The following is a 20,433-nucleotide window of genomic DNA, read 5'->3' as shown; positions in this document are numbered from 1 at the left end:
GCCCCCTCCCCCCGGTTCCACATATTTATGAGGAAAGATTTCCTCCGCCCCACCCCCCCTCCCCAGTACCCATACACTTAGGCCTTGTTTCCACTAAATTAAAATTTATAGTACTTGACATTTTTTGTTTTGTCTTTATTTAAAAAAATTCGCTTCTGTTAGTTTTTGCGCAAAATTTGTATGGATTATTAGTTCGTCTCGACAAGAGAAATCGAAAAAATAAAAAAGTAATGACATTTATCCAATTTTTTTGGAAAATATCCAAGAAAATTTTTAAAAATTGACTTTTCTAATTCTTTAGGATCTGTTTGTTTGCTTTAGGTCTCTAAAATCAACTTTTTCTCTCCGCACAGTTCCCAATAATTTTTTTCAATTGTTACTTCGATTTCTCTATCTCTCTTCACCCATTATCTAAAAAATCTCTCTCAAAATCCAAACAAAACAAAGTCTTATGAATTTGAATATAATATTTGTCGTCAAAATTATAACCCACAAAATTTATCGCCGTATACTGAATTGCTTCCGGACAAAGCAAATTGTTCAAAGTCATATTCTTCCAACTGATTATAAAATATATATATTCGTCCAACTAGTAGTCTAATAGCAGACGTCGGGTCTGTTGCAGGGCAGCAGGATCAAGCGAACTATTTTTGGATTACAAAAATGAATTATAGGGACTGAACTTAATTTTTACACAAGGATTGGAGTATTTATTTATTTTTATTGTCGGCACTGGATCAACCGTTATAGTTAAAATAAAATAAAAAATGTGAATCGTACACAAACACTTGCAATGCATACCTACTCACAAAGTGAGTTCTTTTTGTGTGTTTGCGTTCACAATGTGAGTTGTTTATTTGTTTGCGAGTGTGTGTAAGTTAATAGGTGGTAAATACTACAAGTGCTTCTGAATGTATGGTGATAGTAAAGTTGTAAACTATTTGAAAGCCTAATTAAATTGAGTAACTAAATAATACTCCGTAGCCCAACAAACCAAAATCGTTCTCCTATAAATTTTGAAACTTGAAAAATAGATTGGTAAAAAAAAAAAGAAAAGGGAATCTCAATATTCATTTTTCACATGTGATTTTCGGGATGTGAGGGTGTTAGCATAGTTGAGATGTTTGCACCATGTTGTAATGTTAATGTGCTTTGGGTCCCTTTAATCATTGTACATCGTTTTCCGATGGTTAATAAACTATTAAGTTTTTGATAAAAATAAGAAGTTTAGAGTTTATTTGTTTTGCCCAGAGCTTTTCCTCATTTACATATTACGTATATTTTTGGCACCGTTGAATAAAAATCTCGAAGCCGCGCCCTAAATCTATGGGGTTGGTTGGCTACGTACTCGTCTCGGTAGTCCTAGCACTAGTACCACTTGAAAGCAAGATTTTGAATTTCGTACCGTACCGACCGGAAAGTATTGGTATGACCAAAATCTGATACTTTAACCCTTTAATTTTGTTTTTTTCAAACATCGATCGGTATCGGCTGCACACAATCAACACCGAACAGTACCGGACTATGTACAAAATCTATTTATTTTTCTTCCAATACTGGACGGTACTAATCAATACCAGACAATACTAGTCAACTACAAGGTTTTCGAAATTACAAAAACTGATATAAATTGCAAAATATAGACAATTAAAATAAAAAAAACAAAAAGAATAATGAGCAAATGGGACGGATGGGCATGTGTCAGAAAACTGAGGGAGGGCAATGAAGTTTTCCCAATGGATCGATTGCCAGTATAGTCAAAATCGCACGGCGCAGTAAATTCCAGTCGAAATCTCGAGTCACCTCCAAAGTCCAAACCCCCACCACCATCTCTCTCTCTCTCTCTCCTTCCCAATTCTTCCTCCGCGTACTCACTCTCTCTCCTCCCCTCACCTTCGATCAGTCCACCAACACCTTTGACAACGAGTCCATTTTTCATAGTTGCAGAGTTAGATAGCGATACACATAGAAAGAGCTAGTACAGATGTATAGAGAGAGAGAGTGTGTGTGAGGGAGAGGAAATGAACACGAAGGGGAAGAAGACGCTGACGGCGGCCCTAAGCTGCTGGATCTGCCACGGCAACTACGACGAGGACCAAAAAGCCCCTCTCGTCCTCCAATGCGGTCACTGCTTCTGCAAGGACTGCCTCATCCGAATCTTCACCTCCTCCTCCCCTCCCACCGCCCTCCCCTGCCCCGAGTGCCGCCACGTCTCCTCCGTCGGCAACTCCGTCTCCTCCCTCCCCAAGAACTTCTCCCTCCTCCCCCTCCTCTCCCACCCCGCCGCTGATGTCACAGCCGATGTCACCGACTCCGACGCCAGCGACGAGGAAGACGAAACTAGAGGTAACCAGGACGAAACCCTAATTAGGAAGACCAAGTTCCCCTGCCTCGACGTCTCGAGGCAGGGGAACTTGAGGCTGGTGCAGAAATTGAGTGATGGGAGGAGGGTGGGAGTGGAGGTGTGGAAGGGGGTGGTGGGTGGCGGTGGGGCCGGGCGCCAGGTGGCGGTGAAGAGGGTGAAGATTGGGGAGGAGATGGATGTGGATTGGGTGCTGGGAGAGCTGGAGAGGCTGCGGCGGGCGTCGATGTGGTGTAGGAATGTGTGTGGGTTTCATGGGGCGATGGTGGTGGATGGGCATTTGTGTCTTGTTATGGATAAAGGTTATGGGTCTGTGCAGGTGGAGATGCAGAGGAATGAAGGGCGGCTTACCCTCAAGCAGATACTTAGGTATTTCTTCCTTCATGCGAAACACTTATGTTGTGAATTATGGTACCAGTTGTCTCAAAAGCTCAAGCGATTAGGAAATGGGCCCAATCTAACACTCTCCCTCACATGCAACCTCATCTTGCACATAGAAACGCAAACATCCATGCATATTGCAATGGAATGGACAACAAATGCAAGAAGAGTGACTTGAACCAAGACCTCTCCTCACCTTAGCTCGGATGTAGGAAAAATTGATGTAGGACAAATTATTCAGTGTGCCCCAGTCCCCTTTTTCACCTCACCAAATGTGTGGGGCCCAAGACAAGTGTGTAGGCCCGCCCAAGACAATTTGTGGTGGAAAAGGAGCCTGAGTGCTAAATTATCTCTCCATGTTAAGTTATGAATTGTCTCAAAAGCTTAAGCTATGAGAAAATGGACCCAACAATGTATATATAACAATTTGAACCCTTGAAAGGATAAGCTTTGATTGTGTGTTTGGAATTCAAAGCCTTGATATGATTTGTATAACCTATATTGGAACTACGTTGACCATTGTTATCTTCATGCTTTGTACGACATATTTCTTTTGTATGCGTAACAAAGTGTATCCTTAGTCATTGGGGCACTTTTAATTGTGGTACTCTTGTAATTCAGCCATTGCAGTGAATTTTGTGGTTCAATAAAGCAGGGATAGAAACTATTGGATTTTGCCCCCTGTTTGTTTCAATGTGAAGTATTTTGAAAAGAAAATGTTTCCTCGTAAAACTTTCTGCTCAATGACCCGCATAAACAGGAATTCTTGAAGAAAGGACTTTTGTTTATCACGATTCACGACGGTGCATGTTAGTGTTATGTAACTAATTTATGGATACTGAATTTTCTAAAATGCTGAATCGGTGAGATTAAATCTAAACATACCATGAATATTTAAGGGAGGTCAACGAATAAGTTTTTAAACAAGAACCTCTCGAATCTGATGGCTCTGTGGCAGGTAGGATATCTATGAAGTTACTTCTTGCTCTGGCAGACTAATAAATTGGTAAAGAGAGAACACCAAAATCTAGTGCTATATTTGGAGGACCATCTAATGGGGCCTGTAAAATCACAGAAGCTGGTGATAGAGAAGCTAGAAATCTTTGTCCCTTCGGGGACATCCGATAAAATTGGAACGATACAGAAAAGCTAGAAATCTTCAATAGATATACTTTGCATGTTCTACAAAGTTGTGAGGCTGTGACTATTGGCGAGGACGATAAGAAGAAAGACAATTGAATTTGCTCACTGGTAGCCATTAAGGCTCAAGTGTATGTTTCTCAATGTTGCCATTAGCCAATATTTGAGTTCCACAAATCAAGATAGGTTTGTTGGCCTTTACTATGAAATGACAATAAGTCTTGTTTTCTTCCATTACTACAGTGTAGGAAACATTCACTAGACATGCTCGAAATGTGGTTCTATCAGTTTGCCACTCCTAGGCGTGCATAGACTCTACCTACAGCTATACATGGGCGGAAAAGTAGGAACTTCATTCTCCATGTAAAACAGTACACGTAATTAATAATTTAATATAGTGCGTGCGTGCGTGTGTGGGTTTGCCGGGGGGGGGGGGGGGTGTGGGTTGAAATAACAAGGCCACATGTGGAGATGCTATTGCACAATACAAAATCCGCAAGGCTCAAGAGTATAACCAGTGAACAAAAAAAATCACAATCGCCAATTTCTGAATTCCATAAGAATATGCCAATTCGGGCATTCAAAGGGCGTACATCTGCCTCCAGTTAAAGATGTGCCTAATTGCACGAACTGCTGAGAAGAGCGTTAATAATACCTCTTTTATTCCCCTAGGTCTGAAGAAATGTGGTGCTATGGAGTTCAAAAGTGTTGTTCTATCAGGTTTTTGACATTGTGTTATATTTTGGAGGAGAACTTTCTGGAATATAGTTTGAGAATGTTTGTGGGGAGGAGGGTAGTATCTGATGTGTGAAGTGCTTTTGGAGGTGGTAGACATATCTTGGATGCAGCCCTAGTGACCAATGAGTTTGTGATCGAGATTTCATTGTAGAGTGTCAGGTGGTACCAAAAAAGGCTTGTGATCGTGTCAATCAGGATTGCTTACCCTGTGCGTTAGAGACAATGATTGCCCGCGCATAACGAAGGACATGGAGTCGCCTTTGTGAGGAGTTCAAATTTGGCGAATTGTCCCCTTGAAGTTTTTCTCTCTTGAGGATTAAGACAAGGGCACCCTTTTCCTCTTTTTTCTAGTGTATGTAAGATTCTTTTAATTTTGTACTTCTAGAAACTTCACCCTATTTTTCTGGGTCTCTTATAGAGTTATAGTCTTATGGCGTAAAAGACTGCACATCTCTGTGTGTTACATTGACATAGCAGCATGGGTCGGAATTATTGTTGGAGGCCTATTGTTGCTTGTAATTAGCAATTGGATGAAAGTTGTGTGTGAAGCTTCTACGCAAAACCTCTCATTTGTGTCCAGTCATATAATTTTGAGTTTTGTTGTATGTTGAAAAGAGGCAAGGATATAAATATTCACGTGACGGGAGAATACACGAGATGATAAAAGTAGTGCTCATTCTCCTTCATTTCAAAGGTATTTTCTGCACACAAGAACAGTTTCTATCCGTTCAATTTTACAGTTTTGTCAAGTACATTTTGTACCTCCCTTGGACCCGTTTGGTAGGACTTTGTTTCTGAACCAAACCAAACTAAGCCTTTTGTCCCAATCAGATGATGCGTCTTTTCCGTGCTAGCTGTCAGGCTACCTAACTCACCACCCTCTTCCTTTTTCCGGGCAATGGAACCAGATGTGTAAAAATAAAACTCGAAGCAGGACCATGTGGACTAATGAATTGTTTTCAATTCACAATTTTCTTTGATAGTTCGTTGAACAATTTTCTTGGTTATGTGTTCCTTTTAATGTTCCTTGCTGCAGATTTGGGGCAGCCATTGCACGTGGGGTTGCTGAATTACATGCAGCTGGAGTTGTGTGTATGAATTTGAAACCATCCAATTTTCTTTTAGAGCAAAGTGGCTGTGCTGTGGTGTCTGATTACGGTCTCCCGATGATTTTGAAGAAACCCTCTTGCCGAAAAATTCGGGAACTTGATGCGGCAAAAGGGCATTGGTGTATGGATTGCATGTTGTTGAGTCCGCATTCTACAGCCCCAGAGGCATGGGAGCCATTAAAGAAGTCATTGCACTTGTTCCGGGATGATGCTGTTGCTTTATCTGCTGAGTCAGATGCCTGGAGTTTTGGTTGTGCTCTGGTTGAAATGTGCACTGGGTCAATCCCGTATGTAGCGAGAAATTCTCTTTGAAGTTATCATAGATCAACAATTGTCCTACTTAGATTACTTTTTTCTGCAGGTGGGCTGGTTTAAGTGCAGAGGAAATTTACCGTGCTGTTGTTAAGGATCGGAGGCTGCCTCCTCAGTATGCAAGTGTTGTAGGAGTTGGTATTCCTACAGAGTTATGGAAGATGATTGGTGACTGCCTACAGTTCAAGGCAACAAAGAGACCAACCTTTCATGCAATGCTTGCTATATTCCTACGCCATCTGCAAGGGATCCCTCATAGCCCTCCAGAAAGTCCTAAGAAGTAAGAAATTCTTCTACCCTCTGCTCTAGCACCAAAGTGTATTTATTCCATGGGCCCCATTCCTTTCGACCAACGAGAGTGAGGGTGCACAAATTTTCTCCATGTTTCGTTATTGCCAATTGCACAGCTGATTTTTATATCTTGAACTGTTAGCGTGACTCCTTTTTGAATATCTCATGTGTACATTGAAAACACCAAGTTGTCTTGACATAGGAACGTTTGTGTCTTATGAATCCAGAGAACTTGCCAAATGTACCCGAATAGATAGAAAGGAACTGTCCCCGACATCTGTGTTGGATTCTTTCCAGGTTAGGTCCAACTATCTGCATCAACTTGTTTCTGAAAGGGATCTGAGTGGTGTTAGGTCAGTATTTTCTACAGTTGCACCCTGTTTGCTGCTGTACAATTTTTTTATGTGAGACCCTTTTATCATTTTCGTTGTCATTCTTTCTGTCTGTGCATGTAGAGATCTTCTTGCTAGGACTGCTTCAGGAAGCGATAGCAGCTCCATTATTTCTCTCTTCGAAGTACATAACAGTGATGGTCAAACTGCTCTGCACTTGGCTTGTAGACGGGGTTTTCCGGAGATACTTGATGCCATCTTGGAATACAGTTTTGCAGATGTTGATGTCCCAGATAGAGATGGGAATCCTCCAATTGTATTCGCGTTAGCAGCCGGATCCCCAGATTGTGTCCGTGCTCTCATCAGAAAGTCTTCGAGTGTCATATATCGGTTGAGGGAGGGCTGTGGTCCATCTGTTGCTCACGTCTGTGCATACTATGGCCACCCAGATTGCATGCGTGTGAGTTGCCAACTGTTTTACCATTTTTGGTTTGTGTCATTCACTGTTTATTTTATATTTAATGTGAAACTTCTCTTCCATGACCACAGGAGATACTATTAGCCGGAGCTGATCCTTATACGTTGGATGATCGTAATGACTCTATACTACATGTAGCCCTTTCCAAGAAATTCACTGAATGTGCTATTGCAATAATGGAAAATGGTGGCAGCAGATTAATGGGTGTCCGTAATTCAAAACAAGAGACGTAAGATATTTCTTTGATTGTGGGAGCTCAATTATTTTGAATTACAAATCCGTGTTCGTTGACTTTCCTGTATGCTGTAGATATGAATCTTCGAGTTGCCATGCATTTTTTCTCCTTACAGCATTGTGTGATTGGACAAGCTACCATAGCTATCTGTTTATGGGAGGAATGTAATTCTAAAAATGGTCCCGGTGGTGATAAAATGCAGGATGTTGCTAAAACAATTACCAACAGTTATACTTTCCCCTTCGTTGTTTAACAAAATGGGTCTCTTCCGCTACAAGGTGCAGGGGCATTAGCCATGCTCTTGTATAAAAGCAAAATTATCCACATTGAAGTCCAACAAAGTGTCATGGGAAGGAAAAATCTTCCTACTTTTTAATGGACTGGCTCATTAAGTTTTGGAATAAACTTCCATTTTTCTCCACCCAAATGCACCATTGATCATGGTTGAGCGTCCATTTGGAGACAAGCTCCAACATTTCCACATTTTCTTCCTATCCACACTGTTGTGCTAGAGTATGTGGTCCATGACTCCCAAATAGATAATGACCACGATATGAATAGCTATACAAGTTCTGTTGGAATGTGTCCCACATCGCCTGGACATGCCCCATCTGGTTATAAAGCCCCAGTTTCCCTCTTATTAACACCTGGGTTTTAAGGAGTACATAGTGTGGGCTGGCTTTTCAACTTGGTATCAAAGCTTGGTTGAGTCTTTGTTTGGTGGACCGTTGTTCTGTTGCCATGTGTTATGGTCCAGGAGGGTGTGTTGGAATGTGTCCCACATCGCCTGGACATGCCCCATTTGTACTGATTGTAAGGTCACAGTTTCCCTCTTCTTTAACACCTGGGTTTTAAGGAGTAGTGTGGGCTGGGCTTTTCAACTAGTCCTCCCCCTTTTAAGTTACAAACTGTCCGAAAGCTTATGGTGTTAAGAAATGGGCCCACCAATTTATATCAAGCTATCTAACACCCTTCCGCACGTGCAACCCTGTCTTGCAAGTGGAGATGCATGTATCCTTATATAGTACGTAAGAATTGAAGGGGGAGAAACATAATGCACATGGGGAACAAAGTGCAAATAGAGAGATTTGAACCCAAAACCTCTCCCAACCAGAGAGCTCTCAAACAATATTAAGTTACCAAATGTCCCCAAAGCTTAAGCTGTTAGGAAATGGGCCCAACAATGTATATCAAGCTATCTAACACCCGTATCCCCTTCTCTCCTACTGAAATAAGGAATAGCAGGAAGAAAAATTCTCGACTCCATATATCTATCTGAGTAAAATTACAGTTACATCAAATTTTCTATTATAATGGGACTGTATCTGGAGTTCAATGCTAGTTACTATAGCATTAGACGGTTCGAAGGGAGTGTGTTTCTGTTGCTCTTATGTTGGTTTATCCACTCTGTTTGGCATGTTTTCGCCCTTCTCGTATTGGAGGCCTCCTCTGCACTGTGTAGATAGATAGATGATCACTGTTGTTTTCCAAAGTTTGTTAGAAGTTGCAGCCTCTGAACATGTGTTCCCCATTTGCTATTGCAGACCTCTGCACTTGTGTATAGAAACATTCAACATCAGTGTTGTCCAAAGGTGGGTGGAAGTGGCGACTGCTGAGGAGATCACTGAAGCAATTGATGTACCAAGTCCAGCTGGAACTGCGTTGTGTATGGCAGCTTCCCTAAAGAAGGATCGTGAGACTGGTAAAAGACGTTTGTTTTAACATATATTTGTTACATATGCGTATGTACACATGTTCTTTTCGCATCGACAACTCTGCAGAACTGAATCAATTTGGGTTAATAAATTGGTATTCCTTGTTTTAAGATTCCACTGTGGATGACATGGTGTAATTTATCTCAAAGTTAATTTTCTATGTTTCTTTGGAGTTGATTTTGGACTTGATACAAACAAAAGAGAGCCGAAAAGTAGTGTATTGCTAATGAAAATGAGAATTTTATACGAACTTGTCCATTGCTAATGAAAATGAGAATTTTTTGGTTGTTTGCATGTATTGTTCATCTTTTTATGTCTTGTTAAAGGTTACACCTATTGAAATCTAAGGCATCACTATTGTTATAATTTGTAGACAGCAGGGAGCTGGTAAAAATATTGCTTGAAGCTGGTGCAAATCCAGAGGCACAAGATGCTCAAAATTGGCGAACCGCTTTGCATACAGCAGCCATGGCTAATGATGTTGAAATGGTTAAGGCGAGTCTAGTGATTTCTTTTGTTTTCATATAGCTTGACTACAATGAAAACCGTCTGGGCATTGTATCCATATTCTTAGCAGAATATGATGGTTTATATTTTTTGTTTTGGGTTAGATTATTCTTGATGCTGGGGTTGATGTCAATATAAGGAACATGCACCATACAATTCCTCTTCATCTTGCACTGGCCAAAGGTGCAATTCCATGTGTTGAATTGCTTTTAGCTGCTGGAGCGGATTGTAATCTGCAGGTTGGTTCCTTTGTTTATGAGTTCTCTCTTCTACGCAAGTTCTTACTGATACTGACTTGCGGTGTTTGAATGTCCTCCATGAGTTCTCTCTTCTACGTAAGTACTTACTAATACTGAATTGCGTTGTTTGAATGTCCTCCATGTCTTTTATTTGCTCAGTCACTAATTAACAATCACATACTTCAGGGAAATACTATTGGTGTTCAACATTATAACTGACGTACTACATTACTGAATTGTTTTGGAAGCGTCTCATTTAATTATTTGCATCTCTAATTCTACCCTTCTGTCTTTGATTGTGGATGCTGTCTAAAAAGTAAACAAAGGGTCCCACATAGGGACTAGTCAGTTACTCAAATCAGATCATAGCCACAAATTATTGGTATTCTTCAGGATATATATCTCTTGTTGCCAGTTTTTTTTTGGATGAATAATTTGTTAACCCCCAATTACTGGCTGAAGCTTTAGTTGTTATTTTTATTTTGAAGTTTCTCATTGAAAGTTTGTGAACCTTGATTTTCGTCTTCGTTTTTTTCTTTTCTTTTTTGGTGTATATATTTATAGCTTTAGGTTGCAATTAATTTTGTTGCCTTTCCCGTTTCCCTCAACAAAATAAAATTGGAAAAGAACAATAGGTGCCCTTCCATTTACTTGGAGAAGATCTTTTTTGGTGATTTAATTTTGACCTGTACTGTTTTCTTTACAGTGCTTTTTCTCTTTGATACCTAGAACAGCAAGATATACGCTATTAACTATTTATACGATGTGATCAGGATGATGATGGTGACAATGCTTTCCATATAGCTGCTGATGCAGCGAAGTTCATACGGGAAAGTCTTGAATGCATTGTTTTGATGATGAAATATCCAGCTGCAGCTATTGAAGCAGTAAATCATAGGCAAGCTTACTAAGTGGATTACTGGTTTCATATATAGTATACTATTTGAAATTACTACAAGACCTTATGGGTGAGTTGCAATGATACGGTTTATTTATAATGTCATGATGTCATACAGTGGTAAGACGTTGTGTGACCTGTTGGAAGCCCTACCACGTGAATGGATTTCAGAAGATCTAGTGGAAGCGCTCATGGATAAAGGAATTCATCTTTCTCCGACAGTGTGAGGACTGCAGTTATTGTCATTATTTTGTATTTTGCTATCATTGATTCTTTATAGCAATAGACTTATTCATTTATACTTTTGAATGGTTACTAGTTTCGAAATTGGGGACTGGGTGAAATTCAGAAGAACTGTTATCTCTCCTACACATGGGTGGCAAGGTGCAAAGCATGGAAGTGTTGGTTTTGTACAGAGAGTCCTCGAAAATGACAATCTTGTCGTATCATTTTGCTCTGGAATGGCTCATCTGTTGGCAAATGAGGTTATTAAAACGATCCCTTTGGACAGGGGACAGCTTGTGCGACTTAAGGCTTCTGTTAAAGAGCCAAGGTCTCTCTCTCTCTCTCTCTCTCTGTGCTGGATCAAGAACTCGGTGTTGGATAATAAAGTCTACATTGGCTTTAAATCTTAGGTTGTTAGTTTTAATTCTGTTGGCATAGGTGTGTTGATTTCGATATTTGAATTTTTTTCGTGAAGATGATAAACTCTCAATAGCTGATTCCTATAATGCTGTTTTCCTCTTCAGAACACGACATAATTTACCCAGCTGTAGATGTAGCTTCAATGTCACTGGCCTTTTTTTTGTCTTCTAGATTTTTAATTATGAACCACAAGTTTTGAGGTTGTGCAAAAATAAAGGCTGGTAATGATGTTCTGTTAATCAGGTATGCTTTGAGAGGTCTACCGCTTGACAGTGTCGGGACTGTTCTTTGTGTTGACGATGATGGTATTGTACGTATTGGATTTAATCATGCATCAAGGGGATGGCAAGCCGATCCTGCAGAAATTCAAAGAGTTGAAGAATTTAAAGTTGGTGACTGGGTTAAGGTTCGCTCTAATTTGACAGCCACAAAGTATGGGCTTGGAGCTGTCACTCCCGGAAGCATTGGGGTAGTAAGCTGCATCAGACCTGACTATAGCCTTTTGTTGGAATTCAGCTATTTGTCTAATCTGTGGCTCTGTGAACCGGAGGAGGTTGAATCCGCTGTGCCTTTCAGGGTGGGAAAATGTATTTGTTTGCAGTTTTGTTTTTTGTTGCCCGTTGTCCCTTTTCTCATTTTTCCTTAGCATTTATATCATGTGAGTTTCCAGATAGGAGACAAGGTATGTGTGAAGCGATCTGTTGCAGAACCCAGATTTGGTTGGGGTGGTGAGACGCATCATAGTGTTGGAAGCATAATTGATATTGAGAGTAATGGTCGTTTGATAATTGAAATAGCAAATCGTGCTGTACCATGGGAGGCTGATCCTTCAGACATGGAAAAGTTGGAGGATTTCAAGGTAGATCTCCATATTGAACTCTGCAGGCACCTTATTTCTTTAAAGAAACATATGTGGATAGTGACTATTGCATGCAACATGTACTTTTTATCCTTTTTTTGAAAAAAATCCAGGTTGGTGACTGGGTTCATATGAGAGCTTCGCTGCCCTCCCCTAAATATGGATGGGATGATGTCACCCGGCTTAGTATTGGCATAATCCACAGCTTGGATGATGTTGGTGACATGGGCGTTGCATTCGGCTTCAGGAGCAAGCCTTTCACTTGCTCCGTGACAGACATGGAGAAGGTATCATCACCCTTTGAAGTGGGACAAGAGATTCGTATGATGCCGTCTGTGTTGCAGCCACAGCTTGGATGGTCAAATGAGACTCCAGCTACCTTCGGGAAAATTGCAAGGATTGATATGGATGGGACCCTGAACGTAAGCATCTTCATCTTATGATTCTTTCTGTTTTGTTTGATTTGATTTGGCATGGGTGTGCGGATGGTTTGTAAATGTTTGGTTTATCAGTTTTCACGCACAGTTAATTTTTGGGGGGTAGCAAGGAACCCTCTCCAGGGCCGCTTAGGACCCACATTGCAAGGTAAACCTTGATAGGTGCAACCACCCACAAGCTTCGGCCTTAAATCGCTGGCTACACTGGTGGGTTAGTCGCCCATAGTTTTTGTTTGTCAAAGTATTCAAATTTTCTAGGGCCCTATTCTTGTTCCGTGGCACATAGAAACCACGTCATTATCCAAACAAGAATTTGATTTCAACAGTGTACGTTACATATGTTTGTAGTCCTACCGCATAATAATTTGATAGCTCATCTAACTCTTCTCTCATTATAATCCACTCGGCCCACTATTTTAGAAGGTAACCATGCTATTTTTTTCCAAGTATCCCTGAATGAGAGATCAATGAAATGATGCTTGCTTGCGTATAAAGAGAATTGGAAGAATGGGCAACTATGTAGTAACTTCAAAATATGCCCTAAAGTCTGAACCCTAAACCCTGAAACTTGCCAAGCGGAAGTCTAAATTATATTGTGTTTGCAAGGTATGGGTGATAAATACCTTGACGAAAATTTATGAGTCACCGCTGGAAACACAGATTTAAAGACAGGGCCCATGGAAGTGACACGGACATGTCATTTTGCTAAAATTTGGAACACAGACGTTAGGAACACGTTCAATGTTAAAAAAAAGTCATATATTCTGTTACATGTAACAGATACAGGAAAAAACGAAAAAAGAAACAATGTCTCTATCAAATCGCCGGTTACCGGAACTGTAAATTCATGATGATATTAAAACATCAAAAACTCGGCATTATTAATGATACATCTACGCTCCCCAAACTTGGTAAAGTTGCTCTCTAACCTCCTAACGTTTCCTTGCTTCTCATAAGGTGTCATAGTGTGTCCTCATTGTGTCTGATCAAAAACAAAAACTACAATGAGCAATTTTGACACATTTGGGCGTGTCTCACACGTGTTCGGGTTGGTAGTTGTATTCGTGCTTCTGGCTCTGAGCATTGTCGATTATTTATGTTAGCAGATCTTGGCTTTGAGACTTTAATTCTTGGAACTCTCACTAGTCATAATTTTCATTTTGTCCTTGATGTAGGTGACCGTGGCCGGCAGAGTTAGCATGTGGAAAGTTGCTCCGAGTGATGCAGAACGACTCCCAGGGTTCGTGGTTGGCGATTGGGTTCGGGTGAACCAGTATCTGGGAAACAGGCCAAATCATGAAGGGAACTCGGCTGGAAAAGACATATTCGCAGTTGTGCACAGTGTGCATGACATCTTCAATCCAGAGTTGGCATGTTGTTTTCGTAAAGGAAGGTGGGATGTCCACCATGAGGATATTGAAAAAATCGAACGCTTCCAAACGGGGCAGTACGTTCGGTTTCGTTCGGGACTTGTGGAGCCAAGATGGGGTTGGAGAGGTGCCAGCCCCATCTCCAGAGGGGTTATTGTAGGTATAAATTCTAACGGGGAAATTAAGATCTCCTTTTTTGGTTTACCGGGTTTGTGGAGAGGAGATCCAGCCGATCTTGAGGTGGAAAAGATCTTTGAGGTTGGAGAATGGGTAAAATTGAAAGATCATGCTGGCAGGTGGAAATCCTTTGGTCCAGGCAGTATTGGAGTTGTCCAAGGATTAGGATATCAAGGAGATGAATGGGACGGCACAATCCTTCTTGGATTTTGCGGGGAGTCGGAGTTATGGGTAGGGCCAACTACTGATCTTGAAAGAGCGAATAGGCTTCTAATCGGTCAAAAGGTTCAAGTCAAATGTTCTGTGGAGCAACCGAGATTTGGGTGGTCAGGGCATAGCCACAACAGCATTGGTAAGATAACATCGATAGACGTGGATGGAAAACTAAGGATATACACCCCATCTGGTTCGAAGACTTGGATGCTTGATCCATCAGAAGTGAATTTGGTAGAGGAAAAGAATCTGCAAGTTGGAGACTGGGTAAAAGTTAAGTCACATGTGACGACACCAGTTCATCATTGGGGAGAGGTGACTAGGGAGAGTATTGGGGTGGTTTACCGGATGGAGGAAGGAGAGCTTTGGGTTGCATTTTGTTTTTTGGACCGGCTTTGGGTGTGCAAAGAAAGTGAGATGGAAAAGGTGAGAGGTTTCGAGATTGGTGATGGGGTGAGATTCAGAGAGCGACTGATAAGCCCTAGGTGGGGATGGGGGATGGAGACACCAGCGAGTAAGGGCCGTGTGGTTGGAGTGGATGCAAACGGAAAGCTAAGAATCAAGTTTAAATGGAGGGAAGGGCGGCCATGGATCGGAGATCCTGCTGATATTGTTCTTGACCATAGCTCCTCAAATGCCACTTCTTGAGGGACTCCTTCGATCTTTGTGCTTCTATGTGTATGCTGTGTTTCCCCCTTTCCCAGATATACTAATTTGTGCCTATACTATAAGATACAGAGTGGAAGTTTGTTAGAGGAGCTATGAGGGATTGGATCTCTCTCTTCCATGCTCGTTCAGTCGTACGTATAGCGATTTCTTGAGTCTTCGATGCAAAATATAGGGGCCTGTATTTTCTTTTGTTCTTTATTTTAGCGAATCTTATACGGGTAGGATGTATTTATTGTTGAGTTTTTGCGTGTACCGGTAATTATGGACTTCCAAGGTGAACATCGGGCAGGAATAAGATATAGTGTCTTTCCTTTTCTTTTCCCCCAGTTAGATTGCCAGATTGTACTTGAGGACCCTATTATCCATTCAATATCACAACTGAAACTAGTGGATGTTTTGATTTATGATCAGAATTTGAAAGATGATATTAGTAGATTGAAAGTGCGAGGTTGTGACTGGAGGGGTGGCATGTCCCATACTTTCTGTGTGTTGCACTACAACCCTTGTAGGGCGCACTGCCCTACAGAATTTTCCAATCCCTTGCATTACCGTGGTGCGGATTTGAGTTGCGAGAATCAAGCTTCTTTTATGCGCACACAAAAAAAAAGTGCCTTTTCCCACTTCAAACTTGAACATCTGCCAAGTTTATAAAAAAAAAAAAACCCGTGAACTTCTGCCACTCTTGTTGATGACTGTAAATGTGAGTCCATATCATGGGTTTTAAGTTCTTTGCAAGACATTACATATTAGTTGTTCAGTTTTGTATATCAAAAATGAAGGTACACAAGAACATCATGTGAGAAATTGATTTAGGCAGAAATTGGAATTCGTCGCCACGGTCTAATCATGTAAATAACACTCCCACTAAAGTGGCGAGCGCCCTCGCATGCATATATCTTTTCTTTTTTTTTGAGTAGTGCAGGGTGTCCTGGATCAGTTTATACGCACCTCGAACTAAAGGATCCTCAGCATTTGTCATAGGTAATTTGTTGGGAGAATTTTTCCCAGGTCCACTATACCACTTTCCAAACCCACTAAGTCCATTTCTAAATTCTATAACCCCCTAAGTCCACTAACCTATTAGTAAAGATATAATAACCCTGGTTAGTCTAATATACCCCTGCTTTCAAAAAATCTTTTATCCCATTTTTTCCTCCATTCCCGTTTTTTTCTCCCTTTTTTCCTCCATTCCCGTTTTTTTCTCCCCTTTTTCCTCCATTCCCCTTTTTTTCTCCCTTTTTTCCTCCCTTCCCCTTTTTTTCTCAGATTCCTCAATTATAAAACCCATCCCACCTCCCCCCTCCCCCCCCCTACCCCCCCCCTCCCCCCTTTTCCAGAAGAACAAAACCCAGACTAACAAAATCCAAACGATTTTCCATTAGAAACCACAGACGAATTTCTTTGTCGTCGCTTTCTTGGTAGTCGGCAATCTTGGTCCTCGTCGGGCTTCTTCGGCGTCAGCCCTTCTTCGTCGTCCTCGATCGGCGAGAAGCACTCGAATACCGGCATTGTCTCCGTCGCCGTCGTCAAGCACTCGATTGCCGTCGTCACTCCAACAACGAGATCAACGGACGAAAAACAGAGATCAACCCACGCCCCAGACTTCCTTCGTCGTCGATCGCACTCCTCCTCGCCGTCGTCCTTCGTCGTCGATCGTTGCCCTTCGTCACTTTTGCATATATGTATATATAGTTTCTGATTTATATAACATTATATATGATCTACTGTCTCGTAAGACATTTTATATGATGTTCTGTTGCTTTTACATATATGTATATATAGTTTCTAATTTATATAACGTTATATACAATATATTGTCTCGTGAGACATTATATATGATGTTCTGTCACTTTTGCATATATGTATATATAGTTTCTGATTTATATAACGTTATATACGATCTACTATCTCGTGAGACATTATATATGATGTTCTGTTCAACAAATATATAGGGTTATATATGGTTATATCAATGTTGGTAACTGAGTCCAGTTCAAGGTATATATAGGAACTCATTAGCAAAGCACAATTGAACAGTTAATAATATATAAGTTAGGGTTTTGATTGCGAGTAGGTATGATTATATCAAACTCTGATCATTATATGTTCTACTTTATTGAATTGGTCCGCGCAGCGGCCTTACTGACTTATTATTTGTGCAGTTGTTCAAGGAGTGAAGAGTATTAAGTTACATGTGAAATCGACCGTGAAGAAGGCGACGGCGACAAAGGGAAAGAAATTACAAGATCTCCTCTTCTTTTTTTTCCCATTTTTTTTAGAGTTAGAAAGGACAGAATCTCATATATAATGTTATAAGGCTATATGTTTATTTTTTGTCACACTTATTACGTTTTTTTGTGTGTATTTATTTATGTGGCAAAATAATACACATATAAAGTTCTTTGTTTATTTTGCATTGTAAACATATATAAGATTATTTATATACGGTTATCAGAAGTTAGTCAATGAAGCCGCTGCGCGGACCAATTCAATAAAGTAAAACATATAACGTTAGATGTGAGTTTCTATGCTGTGAAACTCCAAAAAAATAGAACATGTAACATTATATGAAAGCTGCTGACTTGTGTACCTCCCAACAAAAAAAGAACATATATTGTTACTCGAAGCAAGTCATTGAGGCCGCTGCGCGGACCAATTCAATAAAGTAAAAATATAATGTTATATGGGAGTTTTTGTGCAGCGAAACTCCAAAAAAATTATAGAACATATATCATTTTATATTAATATATGTACGTTCAGATGTAAACGTGGAATGTTATATGTTCTTGTATTATAATAAAAAAAGATTTCAAAAACTCATATAACGTTAAATGCGAGCCGATGAATGAGTATATAACGTAAAATGTAAGTATCGCACGTTAAATGAGAACTGATAAACGAGTATATAACGTTATATATGTACAATTACATTATATACAGTGTATCAGAAAAGGAGAATCTTCTGTCGCTTTATTCCAACGTAACTACTGTGATTTCAAACGTATAACGGATAATGGGCTAAAAATATGGGATTTGCATGGAAAGGGTAATCTTCTCTCTCTCTCTCTCTCTCGTTTGGACTCTGTTTCCCTTTTGGATATGGGAACAACGTGAATATGAGAGATTTTATAGGAATGGAATATGGGAGATTTTATAGGAGTGAGATATATCAGATTAACAGTTTTTAAAGGTAAGGGTATTTTGGTCCTGAACTAATTCCTTTTTTAATTGAATTGGACTTAAGGCCTCATCAAAACCTAATTAGTGGACTAGAGGGGTTATGAAATTTAGAAGTGGATTTAATGGGTTACAAATATGCTATAGTGGACTTCCCAACAATTTTTTATAATTTGTTAGCGTAAGAGTTCATTCTATATTTAAGAGCACCCATAATATTAATAGCCGCATTGCTACTTAATCGAGATTGTGGGCTGTCGTATGATCCTTCATGCAAAGTAAAATAGGACCTACCACCATCCCATTGATTGGCAACTTAAATCAAAGTTAGACAAAACAAAAATGGACTTACTGAAAAATAAAACTCAGACTTGAGTGACCAATTTTATAGAGCTACCTATTTTTGTTGGGATTTTGATGATGTGGTGTACATTATATAAAGGAGACAAATTTTTTATACAAAAGAATTCAGAAGGATCCTTAGCATTTGTAATAGTTAATTATAAGTGTAATAAGAGTTCAACTTGCATTAATGATCGTCCATTCTGGTCACACTGTACGTGAATCGAGAATGTGGTGATTCATCGCATATGTAAAATAGGTTCCACCGCGGTTCCATAAATTGAAGAGATTTAGCATTCATCGTAGTTAGCTTTTTTTTTTTTTTTGAATGCCTCTAGTTAGTAGTGTAAGAGTTTATTTTGCGCTTAAGACTAGCTAGAATACCACTAAAGAGAGATTGTGTTCCTTTAGTGTGAGCCTTCATGTGACTTAAAATAAGACCTAACTATGGTACTATTGACTAACAGTGTTATTAAAAAAATTGTATAAAATCAAGTGAATAGATATACTGATGATCCTCTGCGTGATTCTTCATGTGACGTAAAATGAGATCCACCATGATCCCATAAGTGGAATCGTGCATCAAAATCTTATAAACCAAGCAAAACAGTGGTTAGAAGTAACTCTGGAACTAAAGTGGAGTTTTTATAGAATTCACAGTTCGTTTTGAAACTTGATGATATGGAGAATACTATGGAAACGAGACAAATTATCCGATTTTGTGAAAAAATTAATCCGTCGTAAGATTGTGCGGATCTATTCGTCCACTCAACGTTAAAAATCCTCTGGTGTTGGGCTGCTTTGTCCAGATTCAACTTATCTCAACGTGATAATGTTAGGCTTTTTGAAAAAAATTGCCGACCCTATCCCTCTCAACCCTAGCCACCACAACTCCTCTTCTCCCTTCCCCTCTCTCTCGTGGGTTCTATACCCGTATGCGGCGGTGGGAGGGGAAGACGATGATACTATTACGACTCACTTTCTTTGCTTTTTCCTTTTTTTCTTTTGTCTCTCCTGATCAACGACTTGTTGTTTGATCCGTGAGAGTTTTGTCTCTCGTTGAGTTTTGTCTCTCGTTTTACGAGAATTTAGTTTCGTCTTTGGACGAATTTTGTCTACGGATTGAGTTCTTTCAATCAAGGTTGATTCACAACGATATCTGTGCTTCAGCGTTCTATCCATACACGATATCTTTAGCGGGGCAACTCGTGGCGGCTTGGCAGATCTGTAGTTCTTGAAAGTTCATTGGTGCATTCATCCTTGATTGGAGTGCATCTAATCGTCTGGTATTTTGTGTCTTTATCCTTAACTTTGCACTTTTTCTCGTTTGAGACTCCTAATTAGATGTTAGGTAGTTTAAAAGTGTTTACGTCAGGCCATGTCTGGGTTAGGATGAAATATATCAATTGCCTTGTGATTTACTCATTTTTATTTGTTAGACGATTATTTTGACTTCGTCCAAATTCTTTATAATGATCTCCATTTTATAAGTGCCGCTAGGCATTTATCGATACAAGCTTTCTACTTTTGGAAAAAAAAAAAGAAGTTAAAATACCTGGAATCTGTCCATGGTCTTCAGCATCTAGGGAAGACGAAGCCAATTTGTATGGGGTGTTTTGTCATTAAATTTACTGCTAGGGGTTTACTGTGTAATTAAAGCTGATAATGCTGAATCCTGGCTGAGCTCACGAGTGACGTTTTAATGGATTCAGGACTCATTTGTTTTAAGTGTTAGTCAAAATATGCTTTACACAGCCCTGTCCTTTCCTAATCCTATCCTAATTATACTAATCTCTGTTAAGTCAAA

The 20,433-nt window shown here is 40.0% G+C and overlaps 1 protein-coding gene across 1 annotated transcript; it reads left to right on the top strand.

The window, feature by feature from the left end:
- Nucleotides 1-1,753: 1,753 nt before the first annotated feature.
- Nucleotides 1,754-15,548, top strand: LOC131312560 (E3 ubiquitin-protein ligase KEG-like). Its single transcript, XM_058340405.1, has 16 exons — nucleotides 1,754-2,731; nucleotides 5,658-6,017; nucleotides 6,092-6,322; nucleotides 6,561-6,686; nucleotides 6,789-7,125; nucleotides 7,215-7,372; nucleotides 8,923-9,080; nucleotides 9,467-9,588; nucleotides 9,705-9,839; nucleotides 10,613-10,737; nucleotides 10,856-10,960; nucleotides 11,057-11,290; nucleotides 11,626-11,959; nucleotides 12,053-12,241; nucleotides 12,355-12,663; nucleotides 13,854-15,548. The coding sequence occupies exons 1-16, from the start codon at nucleotides 2,022-2,024 to the stop codon at nucleotides 15,084-15,086; spliced, it is 4,866 nt and encodes a 1,621-aa protein (XP_058196388.1). The 5' UTR covers nucleotides 1,754-2,021; the 3' UTR covers nucleotides 15,087-15,548.
- The last annotated feature ends 4,885 nt before the right edge of the window (nucleotides 15,549-20,433 follow it).

This window comes from Rhododendron vialii, chromosome 13a (assembly GCF_030253575.1).
Source record: "Rhododendron vialii isolate Sample 1 chromosome 13a, ASM3025357v1".
NCBI classification, from domain to species: domain Eukaryota; kingdom Viridiplantae; phylum Streptophyta; class Magnoliopsida; order Ericales; family Ericaceae; genus Rhododendron; species Rhododendron vialii.
Note: the sequence above shows the minus strand (reverse complement) of the source record. Positions and strands in the feature narration are given on the sequence as shown.